Raw genomic sequence first — 14,948 nt, 5'->3', positions numbered from 1 at the left:
CAGCGGCTGGACTGTTGATGGATTTTTTGTTAGCCGTTCGATTCGCACGAGACACATTTTGATCGAAAATCGACTGTTTCTTCCTATTCGATGATATGCAGGATGACCTCGATCATACGAGTACTGGATGAACGAGTTCAGTACCTTCCATCATCAATCCCAACATATTAAACGGTCAGGGTAACCATTATATTCGAGAATTCGTAGATACAAATAAGTTTATACAGAGCACAAAAGACTGCTGCCTAAATATTTCAAATAAATATTGTCAGTGATCTTAAAACTAATTGAATTAGTTTGAACAACCCCACGATAGTTTTATGTCGCATTTAAACCTCAAATGCGCAATTTTGTTTTAAAACCAAAAGATTAAAAACGCTTTAAACTTCAAATTTACGCTTTCCATACAAAGCTATATCGAAACAAAATATTATAAAACAATCGACCTTGCACTTTTAAGGGATAAATACTATTTCGATTATAATCAAAGAATACTTAAAAATACTTCATGGAATGAAAAGTTCTGTGCCTCTCACAGAAAAGACGTAAATAGTTTCGAAACGTGTATATTTTTGTTGAGAACAAGCCTCTAGAGGGTTCAGTATCAAATTTCATGACAATCTATTCACTAGTGTTTGAATAACAGCTGATCGTGTCGGACGAGATCTACTTTTCATCAAGCTAAGGACGGACGGACCAGCGCGTTTATGCATACAAGCAACGGTGAAGTTGAATAATTTGCGGACGGATTGGTTCACCCGTATTCTTCAGACCTGGCCCCCTGCGACTATTATCTATTCCAAAACCTGAGATTCCACCAGGGTAAAAAATTTCGTTGAATGTTGAGGTCATTGCAGAAACGGTTGCCTATTTTGAAGGCCTTGACAAATCCTTTTGTTGTTCAAAGGGTATCAAAACGTTGGAGGACCGATGGGCCAAGTGTATCGCACTAGATGGATATTATCTTGAAGAATAAAAAAGTCTCATGGTAAACAATCGATTTTTGTTACGTCCGGGACTTTTCATTCCATGTAGTAGTGGGTCATTCCTTCCGCTACGAAATATTACCCACCTAGGCTTAACATGTTTCACAGGCCCTGTGCTTAGCGGTTCAAGTTGAACCGTTAGTTTACAATAAGCAGTTCAATTTGAACTGCTCTGCATGGACGAGTCAAAGACGAAACGTAAAGAATAGTATACATATTTTAATCGGGCATAAATATTATCCATGAAATAAAGCTTTTATTCGTCGTGTAAATATTCAAAGAAAATTGTACCATAGAGCCTAAACTTTGTGTTAAAGCTTAACTTGTATATGGAAACCATCTTAAAATGTGCAATTATTACCCGGCTCTTGCATTGTCCTTTATCATATTCTGTACCAAAGCTTGATCCAAACGCAACCAAATCTTAGGTCTAACTGCACCTGGCCGAGGCCGACACCGCCGATCTTTTTATTACATCTTCGAGCTGCCGGTGCGTGCATGTTTAGGGATGCCGGATTCGACTCTAAATTCATATTTTTAGCAACGATATTTCTCACCGAATTTTTCGCACTGTAGCGACTGGACTCATAACCGAAGAGGAATAAAAAAGATCGACGGTGTCGGTTATGTCGTATGTAATACAAATTATATGGTTTTATAAGAAAAACATATAACAATAATAATAATAATAATAATAATAATAACAATAATAATAATAATAATAATAATAATAATAATAATAATAATAATAATAATAATAATAATAATAATAATAATAATAATAATAATAATAATAGTAATAATAATACTAAAAATATATATTATACTATTGAATAAAAAAAACAGTAATAATAATAATAATAACAATAATAATAAGAATGTAGTTAAGTTTTTTTCACTAATCATGATGTTGTGAAAATACATCTGTTATTTATAATGTACACATCGCAGTAAGTTAGTGGAATAAGATAAATTTTGGTTATCATTTCATTTCTTTTTGGGATACGGTGTTTAGTAAGCTCTTGGAAGTGAGTTTAACAAAAATCTTTCACTCGTTATAGAAACCAGCCATAAACTGTGTTAATAATCATTGTGAAAACACTTGTTCATCTAGATACTACTCCAGATGATTTTCAAATAATTGGGTGGTTGTTAAAGGAGGATCACAGATACAACAAATGATAGACGCAGACAATTAGGGTTTAGGTGTTCGGGATGGCGGGGTTTGTAACATTTAAGGAAGTGTGTAGTTTTATGAGTTCTCGTTTTTCCACGAATAATTTGATCATAAGTTTAGAAACATAAAACAATGATCATTTAAATAAACTAAAAGAAAATATCTGAAAAGAAAAATATAACAAATCAGGAAACTATAACATAATATTTTTTTGTTAAAAATATAACTGAAGTAGTTTTCGTATTTTCGACATCAAGACCCTTCATCAATTTGCTACAATAACATAGGCTTGATCCAATATTGATTTTTAACATTATGCTAACAAAATATCGTGTTTAATGTAAAAACTGAATAGAAAATAAGCAAAGAAGCGTATAGAAAAGAAAGACGAAAAAGTGTATTTCATCACATGACGCTTCTCGAAAACGTTTATATTTGGAGTAGTTTCATAAATATAAACAATGAAATGAAAGAATAATAAAAAGATATCAGACGAACAAACTTTTCCTAATTAGGGTTTTTTAAATAAATTTGCTAAATGACATGGGTTCCTCTCTTTGTTCACTTTCTCTGTTAATCTTACGATAACTTGAAAGTTGTTACTCAACTCTCTGTATATAGTCGTTATTAACAAAAAAAATTTCGGAGTTTTGTCATAGCATTGTAGTAACAAGGAAAAGTAAACAAACAGAATCATTTATTGTCATTGATTTTCAATCAATTAATATATATTTTTTATATGCACATCGGTATTTCAAAAAATAACTTATGATAAGGATTGGAAAGCCAAGCGACAAAATAAATTACAACTAATGCTAGAAATGTTTTTTACCGGTATATGATGATATATTCACAAAAAAAAAGAAATAACATCAACTAAAGTTACTGGAAGAAACTAGTTTGTAATTAGTTCAATAAGTTTTTTACCAATGTTCTCGTGATTAGTATATTTTTTACCTAGGCATCTCTATAATAAATTAGATTGAACCTGTCTATCCTTCATACAGTTTCGAACACATGATAAAACACAATAAACTAGGAGGAAAAATCCAAAAGACAAATAACACATAACATACATTTACACCAAGTTGACACAATGTAGATAGTGTTTGATAAATAATACTATTTCCGCATATGACAACGATAATAATACAAAGTACTATAAGTTAATACGTAATGGAAGTAAATAATATAAAAATCATCGAAGTGATTTGCCATTGAGCTCTAACGAAATTAACGCTTGTAATAGTTTCAGGCAAGTGCTTTAAATAATTATTAGAATCAACATAAATTTGTATTGTGTATTTTAATCGATATTAAACGTAAAAATGTTGTCAATGTGCATAACAGAAGAATATGGATGAAGTTGTGTTTACGTTCTAATAGAAATGTATGAAGAAATTAGAACGACTGCGACTTACCACGGTGTGAAAGAGTTCCAGAACTCACTAAACAATACCATAGACGATCGAGAAACGAAGAGCGGAGTTTTCATTAGTTCATCAAGTATGTTGGGTGATGTTTTAAAAGTTAAATTAAGTTTATTATGCAGGGTTGGATATTTGTCAACATCGTGAATAACACAATGAAATTAAAAAGAATATACATAGGGACACATGATAGCATGACGTTGAACATCCGATTACCCTTCAGTTATACAATCTTTGTGCACAGTCACCGCATAATTAAATGCTAATATCATAATTCGTCATCTCCTTTTACTTTTTATGGTACGTTATTACAGATTTTTTTATTTTTGTAAACGATTTTAAAAACATTATATTTTTGTATGTCCTTGCTGTGTTGAACGAAGATTAGCAAAATAGATGTTTGGATTCTTTGCAATTCGTGATGTTTGCAATGGTTTGTTATAGACACCCCTATGTGTTCAGTGTCATATAGTATATAGTTGTATAGCGAGAAGGTTACAAATAAATATCTAGCATAATCGTACAGCAGCTTTGTGTCCTTCCAACCATCGACAGAAAGTTAAAACTTCTATAGATCTTTCAAATTAGACGTACATGACTAATCCACGTGCAAAGTCTCATTCATGCATACAAATTAAGCATTCTGTGTATCTTTTATATTTTAGTATAGTATAGTAGTCAACTGACAGAAATTGTTCATTGTTTGCCACACCCTGATTTTTTATGTAAAAAAATGAGGGGACCTTGTGGGTCATGCCAGATTATCCTAAAAGTTGTATGGAAGATTTGCTGGTTTATTGAATGAAACTTGATAATATAGCAATGAAACTTAACTATCGATTTTCGCCCAATTTTTTTCTTATTGTTCGGATTTTTTTACCATTAAATCCATAATCTTCCACACCCTTTGATAAAATATACGTACAATAATGAATTGGCGATTTCTCAATTATTGTGCGTTCTCAGAAAACTGTGTTGAAGGTGTCTGTCCGAGTTGGGCGTCGATATCGATATTTTTTTATATCAAATATCAAAATTTTTACGAAATTTTTTTTTATATCGAATTTCTAGTCAAATGTACATGGACCATCGTGATTGTATGTTATTTCGGAAAATATAAAACAATTTAAAAATTAATCGATTCTGGGACTAATATTTTTTGTATTAATGAGACTGTAGTTTGCGTTGGATAGAGAATCAGACAAACAATTGAGTGAACACAGATGGTGCAATATATTGGAATAGAAGAATTAATGAAGTACAAATGTATTCAATATAACATTTCTCTCACAAGAACTGAACATCGTCTCTCTTAGCACATAGTTCTTAACAAGGAGCCGTTTTCCACAAGGTAATTCGTAATAGACCAACAGACTGTGCTGTACAATATTTTTTGTACGGACTTCCACCTAAAGCCTAACGATCTACTACCGTTTTCCTACGTTCGTTTTATGATAAAGCATTAAACACGTACTGAAAGAACACTGCTGCTCAGGCTGAATGTAGAAACGTCTGCATCTAGCAGCCGTGTTGTTTTTATTACACATTATTTAAATTTGAAAAATTAAAAGTTCATGAACAATTTAAAAAATTTCAAACCTGGGCCTAATCCTTTTTTTTTGTTGTTGGAGAAAGTAGTCTTAGGGGTTTCAAAGTTCTAATACTTTCGGAGCAGTGATTTTTTCAACCTCGACCCGCACGTGCGGAGCGTATCGCAACGCGACTATCTCTGATTTGAGCAGTTTTCCATTCCTTATCGTTCCGACTACCAAGCCTCAAAAACAATCGGAATGGTATTTTCAAATGGCTGTATCTTCGTTGATGCTGAACCGATTTGGATATTTTTGGTAATCTAATAAAGTGCAGATGCTCTCAGTTACCCACTAGCAAGACTGTTTAACGTTTCAACTCTACAATGTGAGTTTCCTTCTCGATGGAAGTTCTATCTATTTCCTGTTTTCTACCACCGTAATGCAGACTCTCCTATCTCCTCATTCATATTAACATTAGTGATAAGTTATCAGATTTATTATTCGAGTTTGTACTTGAAAGGAATCAAATATTTTCACAAAATTACATGTAATTCAGTCAATTTTCGCGCTTTATTATATAATTTGACTTTGTTGCAATGACTCACTACTACTGACTAACTACCTATAACTGAGATAGTGCGGGTCGTGGGTAAAAAATTCACTGCTTCGAAAGTATTAATTTCTAAAACTTTGCCAAAATTGAGTCAAATTAAAGGAAATTGAGGATAAATCACAAGATTCGTTCTTGGGCTGCATCCAAACATGCCAGCTACTGGCGCAGCTTGCAAACTTGCGCTCAGACAAAAGCATTTCTACCAGATTTAAATCTGAAAACGTCAAAGTGTCTACTTCATTTCTCCAAGCATCATTGCAGTATTCTGGTTAGAGCTCTGACTGGACATTGCAAACTCAATTATCACATGGCTACTATTCAACGTGCTGAGTATTATTCGTGTGATTTGTGTGAATGCGATTATGGTACTTCATATCATCTAATATGTAACTGTCCCGCATTGACGCAGCTACGTATCCGGGTTTTTGGTTCTCCATACATGGTTGAGTCTGTGTATGCGGAACTAAAATTGAAGGATATTCTCTCGTTTCTCATCCAATGTGGTAAGGAGCTATAGTCGGAAGGGTTCATCGTTCTTCCTGGAGTGAATGAATCCCTTCTGTATTCACCTTAAATAGGGTTGTTTGGCATCCTTTTAGGGGGTACCGAATTTACTTCTGCTCGTACATACTGCGAATCGTTCTGCATTCTTCCGGGAGTGCAGAATGGTTTCGCTTTTGTAAGATCTCTAAATCCTCTCGGGAGTTGGAGGTTTTATTAACAGTAGACTGTTCGGGACCTCGTAGAGGTTCAGAATTTACTTCTGCTTCCACTAAATGTGATCCTCAGCAGATTGTTCAGCATCCCTTAGGGGTGCAGAATTTACTTCTGCTTTTATGTGCTTTTGTGTCGTCAATTTTTCCCATCCTCCTAGTCCAACCCTTACCATTTCCTTCCAATCCTTCCCTCTTATACATCGGGAAAATGATGCTAAAAACAAATTGATGGCAAGGCACAAATCTCCAAATATCACGGGTAGCAAATTTGTTCAGATTCCTGAACTACCTATAACTGATATAGTGCGGGTCGTGGGTAAAAAATTCACTGCTTCGAAAGTATTAATTTCTAAAACTTTGCCAAAATTGAGCCAAACCCCTAAACTACTTTTCTAAAAAAAATAGCCCGAATTTGATTTTTTTGTTTATGAACTTTTAACTTTTTTAATTAAATAAACAATATGGTTGTTTTTTTTTTAATCGCTTAGCTAAGCTAAGCTAAGGAAAATTCATGTCTTTAATGGATTTTTATATCTTGTATTTCTGTATCTGTATTAGATTTGTCCATATAGGCCTTTGAAAAAAGGCTCTCCTTTGTGAACGCGGAGCTTCAAAAAATCATTTCTCGAAAATTCCATGTATCATATCGAAATAAAAAAAATTGCGATGTGATCGGAGACAATATCTAAACCAGAATTACAGTGACTTATATGATTTATGTAATAGACTCGCTCTTATTTTCATCTTATCCTTTGAGCTAATACATTGCAAAGAAAAAGCAAATCACATTATAACGAATAGTTTTTTATCTGAGATGAATGAAGGATCAAATGTAATCGATTACACTAAATGAATTCAAGCTAATCGGACTGTTCTAAAATGCATTGTCCGAAAAAGCGAAACATATCAGGTCAACCGTCGCTGTATAATGAATACTACGCCATTTATCAAAAATGTCGATACACGTTAACGATATTGAATTCATTGACTTTCTGGAGATTGACTATGAACTAAATTTATGTTTGCAGTAAGTAAAGGCTGTAAATGTTCCGATGTAAAAAAGAGAATACCACATCTATTTATTTTTCATAACTTTTATAAATCTTAGAAAAGATACAATATTAAACAATGTGAACAATAGATTGTATAACTGTAGACCAAATGGTTGCATGATGTTCATTTGAGCAGTTTGAGAATTGAAAATAAATGCTTGCGGCATACTGTTTTACGTCAATTAATTACTTTGCACAAAGTGTTATTCAGAAGGTACACGCAGAAAAATATTTAAAAATAAACAAACACTGATTCATTTTAACGTGTTTTTATACATTGGAAAAAAAAGTTTTTCTTTAAAACTGATTGCTACAAGCTACATTGATAGGCAAAATAGTGTGCTCTCCTCGTCATTCTTTGAATGTTCCTAAAAGTGTCAGTTATTGGAATGTAGAAATATTTAAATAATTCAATTTGTAGTGACAAACAAAACAGTAATAAAACGTACGCTTATTTCGAAAATTGATATATTTTTGGTGAGGAGTCATGTTTTAAAAGCAAACTTTCGCATTTGATCCAGTTGAAAACTAAAATGTAAGCAAACAAATGGTTGGAAACTAATAACGTTCGGATCGGTGGTGGATCTCCATGGTAAAAGCGGAAAGCACAAATCGCTCGTGAGAACAGACATCAATATCATTCACGAAGTCAAGTACAGTTCGAAAGGCCATGAGGTCTAGGAAAACCTTCAGCTATCAATTTCCGGTTGAACGTCGGTTCGTCGCCGTCCGTAGTACAGGGGATGAATAGTAAAGTAGCCCGGAAGTGCATACTCATCGGAAAGACAAACAGGCGTATATTAGAATATTATTTTATCACCACTGAATTCTACTATACCATGTCACTATACACGTTAACTAGAATTCAATGATAATAAAATTATATTGTTGTGACTTTGTTCTACTAAATGCTCAAGTTACAAATTAGTGAAGGATTACATTTTTTTTTTTGAAAGCGAGCTTATATTTCCTAAGGAGCATTCTGACAAGTCTCTAGAGTATTGTGAAATGGATTTCTGGACGAACAAATAAAAATTCGACGTGTTCAATAGAAATGCGGGATATTCGTGTGTGGTGCTGATCAGCGAAGAGTTTACTAATCGCCACATCGAAGAGAAGGAGAGCATAGAGAAGGCAATATGATGGTCTGGTGTTTTATCCGTTGTATGGAGTGGGAAGTCTTGGTTTTCAATAGAAGTTTGTACACAAGGAGGATAGTGACATGAAGCATATTACCAAGAAGGCCAATTTGTTCTAACGGTTCTGTCTTATCAAACCGCTGAAATAGCCTCCACAAAACCCTGAACCCCTTATCGAGAATTTGTGGGAAACTTTAGATATCAGGGTGTACAAAACAAGTGTCATAAATAAAAAAATTGAAGCCTTGGAGCGCGCTTGGCACACATAATAATGCTAATTTTCAGTGGACACATTTTTCATCACTACTTTTCTAAATACGAAGTAAACTTATTCTTTTTAAGTGAAACCGTTTTTACTGTCAAATAAATAAAATATTGAAAAAATAGATAAAACTCGATACCGGAAAAGTCTACAGTGTGTTATTTTTAACTTGAACCAACAAAAAAGAAAGAAATTCTCAAAATGATATGGTGGACACCTAATTTGCTTATCAGTGTACCATATTCCTGTTCGAAACATTCGGATTTCAGCTTAAACATTTATATCCTTTTATATTTTAATGTTATGTTTTTCGTTTCCGATAGTTTTGATTGAGGCTAGATTTTTCTGCGTGTATAAAGGAAAAATAATAATTACTAATGACATTAAAGAAACAACCCATTCACGCAATTAATCATTCATACGTTATAACTCGTACAATGCTACTTTTTGGTGTCATTTTAGTTTTTAGTTGTAGCACAGAACAAAAGATGATTTGCAATTTAGAAATAGAATCATACTTATATATCAAGAGAATAAAAAATTTTCAGAGATTAATACAACTCTGTGGGATCTGGTAATTAATTTAAGCTTTCGTAGCCCTTAAAACAGACAACCAATTTAAAACGAAAACAAGGACAACTTTGGATTATTGACGACAATTGATCAGATTTTTTTTTCAAAATGAATACTCAGAGATAAATAAACCTCACGTTTATATCTTTTATATCTCATATCATTAATAAAAAAACACTAATAAAGCAACTGAAGTATAAATTTAAAGATATCTTGAGGATATACTTTCTCTTTTTAACACTTGAAGGTAGACTTACAATTTTCATTGTTGTGAAAAGTATATATATACGATAATCATTAAATTAGTTTTTTTCCTTCTCATCATTGGATGAGATATTGCGTAGTCTGTGATGGAGGCCAGAATTCCACAAGATATAGAAGTACAAGAAGATTATGAAATGTCGAGAACCAATATTTGAAGTAATCTACAATATTCCTTTCAAGCGATATGCGAGTTGATGAGTAAACATCCAGAACTCATTTCATATTGTTAAGCCAATCCAACTTCCACTTAATCAATATTCATAAAATCATCAAATCATCAAATATATATAGTTGAAGTTTACCGATATACTTTTTTGAACAGATGCTAAGCATTTGTAGGATGTTAGCATCATCTAGGGGGGTAATTCCATCAATCTCAATCTCATACACGAAAACCAGAGAGAGATCTAATGTATCATATTAACTGAATTAGGAGGATTTCGAAAGCCACCACAAAAAATATTGAAAAGAGTGGCCGTGCAAAAATTCCTTTTCAACTTTTGAAAAAAGTATCCAAAATCGTTGGCAAACCGTCTCTGCTGAAGTTAATGAGCAGCACGAGAGTCAGCTTCTTGGCGTGCAATCAAATGATTCTCGGAAATCTCTCGTCGAACTGTAGTAGAGTATAGAAGAGAATAAAACCATGATTTGATTTGTATGTATGAATGCATGTGTGAAGCCACCATCAGTTCAAGGTATTACCAGTGAATGCAGGTAGACTTACAGTAGATCCGAATTTGATTATCAGATAGCTTTCATATTATTGCTGTTAAGAAGGCCAAACTGAGTTTTGAGAACCTGGTGCCTTCCAGCAAAAACATTCAGCCATATAACAAAGAATTTCGCTGTACTAGCTTAAACCTGCCAGATGGTTTGTTTGTTGGAAGGGTGTGTCTTATTTATTTCAGACTTCTAGGGAGAAACACAAAGCTCTCCCCACGTGACTCAGGTTGCGTTTACATATAGAGTTTAACATAAATTGAAAATAAATTTCATCTACACTTACATCAAAAGAGATTTTTGATTTAACAATGTTTTTTCCCTCGAATTAGTAAAAGATTGTATTTCAAAGCGGTTTTTACAGCTTTTTTTTCGAACAGTGCATATGGAGAAATGTTTTTTATATATTTGGGGTTGTTTGGTTCAGTGTTCTTAGGACACTCTATACCAGTGTTTACCAAACTTTCACTGCCACTGCGACAGCGCCGCAAAACGTCTTAGGCCTTACCATGTGTTATCGTGCGCTGATGGATTGTAGGGACCAGTTTGGAAATCACTGCTCTATACGGTGGAGTTTTTTAAACAAGTTAAGCTGTCAAAGTTCGTAAATAAATATCTCGTAACAGCCATTTTGACATTTCATTCTACAAAATAGCATTTCAGATCGGTGATGAGAAACGGAAGCGATGGTTTTATAGATTAGAGAGATTGTAGTAATTATCCTTGGAGCTATACAATTTTACATGTTTTCGATTCCCAACCTAGAGGAATGCTTCATGTCAGTTGAATCGGGCAGTCGCCATGCAATTGCCCTGCCCATTAAAAAAGACAAATTCGACCTACAGTTAATGAAATTAAAAATTTTATAAATGAGCGAGTGCATCTTGAAATCAACAATAGGTTATCATCGACCATAATAACAATAATTATACTTATAATTCTAAAAAACTTCGACTTTTTCGTTTCAAAGTATAAGTGCCAGTGCCAGTATAACAGTTATAAATCAATTCAGCTTATATAATCTATATTCAAAGCTTACAAGAGATATAATTATTATAAAAATTAGACTATCGATCAAGTATTTGAAATATATGCCCCACATAAAGGGAAGATAAAATAATTTTTATTTATTCAATATAATAAGATAATATTGGAGATAAATAAATCCTATACAATACGCTTTAGCTCTAAGAATTGCCGTTACTCTATTTGATATTTTTCCATTAACATGATAGTGTTAGTGTGTTCATTTTTAATGTAACTCGCATCGTGTGGAGTTTTGCGACCGGCCAATGCCTTACTATCCACTATATGGGGCTGGGTGTCAATCATGTCAAAAATAAACGCGATATATTTTTCTGTCATAATTTTGAAAGGCTATATCGATAGATTTCTATGAGTCAATCATTAATTAATTTGAAATTTAACTTGAATGTGCCTAGCAAAAGTGTTTTTCCATCGTAAACTATTGACAACTCTCTTTTAATTAATCTATGTTTTTACGAGCCAAATAGAACGCATCTTCAGAATAGTCCACTGTCTGAGTGTCAGAGCTAAGGATTGAAATTTTCCCTAGTATACTAGGAACCACTATTTTTTTCCACTATTTATATGATTGGCATAAAAATATGGAATTGTTTTGCTCGTGGAGGTACAGTGGTATCCGCGGTCTCCAGAAACAACGAGTATCGGACTAACATTCATTCCTTTGCCTGTGCTCTTTTATCGTAGCCGGCGTCATCATTGATTATTTAATGATAGATAGATAGGAGTGAGTGAGTATGTACAGTGAAAATGATTTACTTCTCCCAAGCTTCATTTTCTTGGTTCATTGTACATTTCCTTTCATTTGGTCAATCACGAAGTGCAACTACGGGCGATCTACTTCAGCTCAGCTCAGCGTATTACAGAATATTCTTGTTTTATAGTTATATAGGGCGAATCATTCTGAAATATGTCTGATTACAATTTAGCAGGAATAGCAATTCATAATAGGATTGTAAAAATTTACCATTTACCAGCTAAGCAGATGTGTGCTTCAGTGGCTCAGTAGATTAACGGACAAAGTACGATCGAATGATTTTCGATTCAAGCTGCGGTGGTTGCTATCTGTATCTTTTTTATTTGTTTCAATGAATTCTACGTTATGGAATTTTTCAATCACATATTACATATGCTTGCACGTAAGTGTAAGTGGTTTTTCATAAATTTGGCAATAAGTCATTTGATTATTACAAACCGTTTTATCAACAGCAAAAATACGACCAGCTTCGAGTAGTAGATCAAATTCGAATATCTATCAAAATTGTAGGAAGCAACAGCCTTCCTGATGAATCGCATGATAGTGATCGGTTTATAATATAGACATAATTTAATTATGATGTATGCGAAGTTAAACCAAATTAAAATTTGAATACATATAATTTTACTCTTGTTATGTTAAATAAATGATTTTTATCTTCAATAATCAGTATTATTTTTCATGCATAAAATGCTTGTTAATTCATTTAAAATATTTGTTAAAATATTCAAATCTATTAAAGTAAAACAAATTGCAGCTGAAATCCGTTCTATTCATTAAATTAAACCAGTTATTTTGTAACTATTTCAATAAAGTAAATTGAAATTGTTCAAGCTTAATTGTTCGTACAATGTTTTAGATGTTATATAGAGAGTAAGCTACGTACAAATATTTGCGTAAATAGTTTGCTATAGTACAAATGGCGATCATCATTAAATTTTGTTGGGCGGTTCCAATTCTAAAAGACTCTTGCAAATCTTGAATTAGTGTCCCATTTTTTGCAAACCTTGGTATAAGTCGAAATCCTTTCCGACATCTTGATTGACAAGAATGTGTGGGGCATTAATAGTCATAATTTTTTCATGAAATCTGATCATTTCGACCTTTGTTAGAAACACTTATATATCAAATCATCGATTTTGAAAAATCAGAAACCTTTTTGACATTTTATGAATGTATAAAATGTCAAAAAGGTTTCAGATTTTTCAAAATCGATGATTTGATATATAAGTGTTTCTAACAAAGGTCGAAATGATCAGATTATGTTATCCGGTTATAAGTATTAATATCATACACATTACAAAATGAATAGTATTTTCTATATAGCAGCGATGATTACTAATTTTGAAATGAGAATCATCTTCATTTTGGATTCTTTCAATTTACAAATGTATGAGTTTCAAATGAATTTTCAATAATATTCATACAAATCAGTTTGTTTTCGACAGAGGGGAAATCTAATGGCCGACTTATTGAAACCATTTGAAAATCATTATGGGGCTTCGATGAAGCATAAATCATTCAGTTTGTGGCGGGTAATTTCGTTCAGTGTATGAGGTACACTGTCAGAATGACGTTGTACTTTCTTGAATATTCTAGTCAACTGGCGAAACTGAGAATGGAAATAATTAAAAAGTTACGTTTCCATGATGCCGGTTATACTGTTACATCGGAATGTTCTCTATGGAGTTCTGCAATAAGTAGGGGAGAGTGTTCGGTTACCGGCATCCTTTTATATTAAGCTCATAACTTCTGACTTAGTGCACATTATGCGAACATCTATACATCAATGGAAAGCTAAAGTCCCTAGCTAACAACTGTCTAAGAAACTAAGTTGATTCATTTGAATGAAAAAAAAATTATCAATTTAGTAAAGCGATAAATTTTGACCATTTAAAAAGGGTGTTCGGTTACCGGCACACCAAGGAATTAAACTAAAAATGGAAATATATAAATAAAGACTGCAGTTATTCAAAGAAAAAACAGATTTTTTTTTATTTTTGGAAGCGTTTTGTATAAAAGTCTTCATTGTCTGATGGTGACTTAGCCTTGGCTCTGTTGGTCGATGATTTGGATGGTGTCGCCTTTGGTGTTGATTTGGCCGTTTCTTCCACGTTTTTTATTAGCCGGAGCGTCTGCTGTATGAGCAGCTATATGTTCGGCCAAAACATTGTCTTGCTTTGTCTCAACAGCAGCCTGCATATCACTGAAAATTTTTCACGATTTGTCGAAAAAAATTGGGTGTCGGTAACCGAAATCGGTAGACATTTTGAAAATGCTTTACTTTTTGCTGCGTTCAAAACAAATTTTAATTGCGTGAAAATCAACTCAAAAGGTTTTTCTGACTTTTCATATAGTATCATAAATTGAACAGCATCAATCGGAAAGGTGAGTGGATTGAATATTTATAAGGGGAAATCGATCTGGTTCGTGATTTAATACCGGATGCTATCAAAATTTTTGCAACCAAAGATTTGTTTTGTCATGTTCAAAATGTCTACCGATTTCGGTTACCGGCACCCCATTTTTTTCGACAAATCGTGAAAAATTGCGTCTGTTTGCTTCGGCATTCGGCACAAAAAGAACGTGATACCATTACACACATACACACACACACACACATGACATTTGCCGAAATGACGCTATCTGCTTTCTGTCGAAAGTTACGGTGGTGTGCCGGCAA

General features: G+C 33.2%; 1 protein-coding gene across 9 annotated transcripts in view; it reads right to left on the bottom strand.

Annotated features, from left to right (window-relative positions):
- LOC131440691 (teneurin-a) overlaps positions 1-14,948 on the bottom strand; it is a 337,735-nt gene that overhangs the window by 191,371 nt on the left and 131,416 nt on the right. For 7 of the 9 annotated variants that reach the window (XM_058612195.1, XM_058612196.1, XM_058612197.1 and 4 more), the window contains one exon: positions 3,585-3,611. The exons of the other annotated variants lie outside the window; for them this stretch is intronic. In XM_058612195.1, the coding sequence (XP_058468178.1) occupies positions 3,585-3,611 (27 nt within the window). The remainder of the gene's footprint in view (positions 1-3,584; positions 3,612-14,948) is intronic. 9 annotated transcript variants of the gene reach the window in all.

The sequence above is a fragment of the Malaya genurostris genome, chromosome 1 (genome assembly GCF_030247185.1).
Source record: "Malaya genurostris strain Urasoe2022 chromosome 1, Malgen_1.1, whole genome shotgun sequence".
NCBI lineage: Eukaryota > Metazoa > Arthropoda > Insecta > Diptera > Culicidae > Malaya > Malaya genurostris.
The sequence above is the reverse complement of the archived record's forward strand: the minus strand, read 5'-3'. Positions and strand labels throughout refer to the sequence as shown.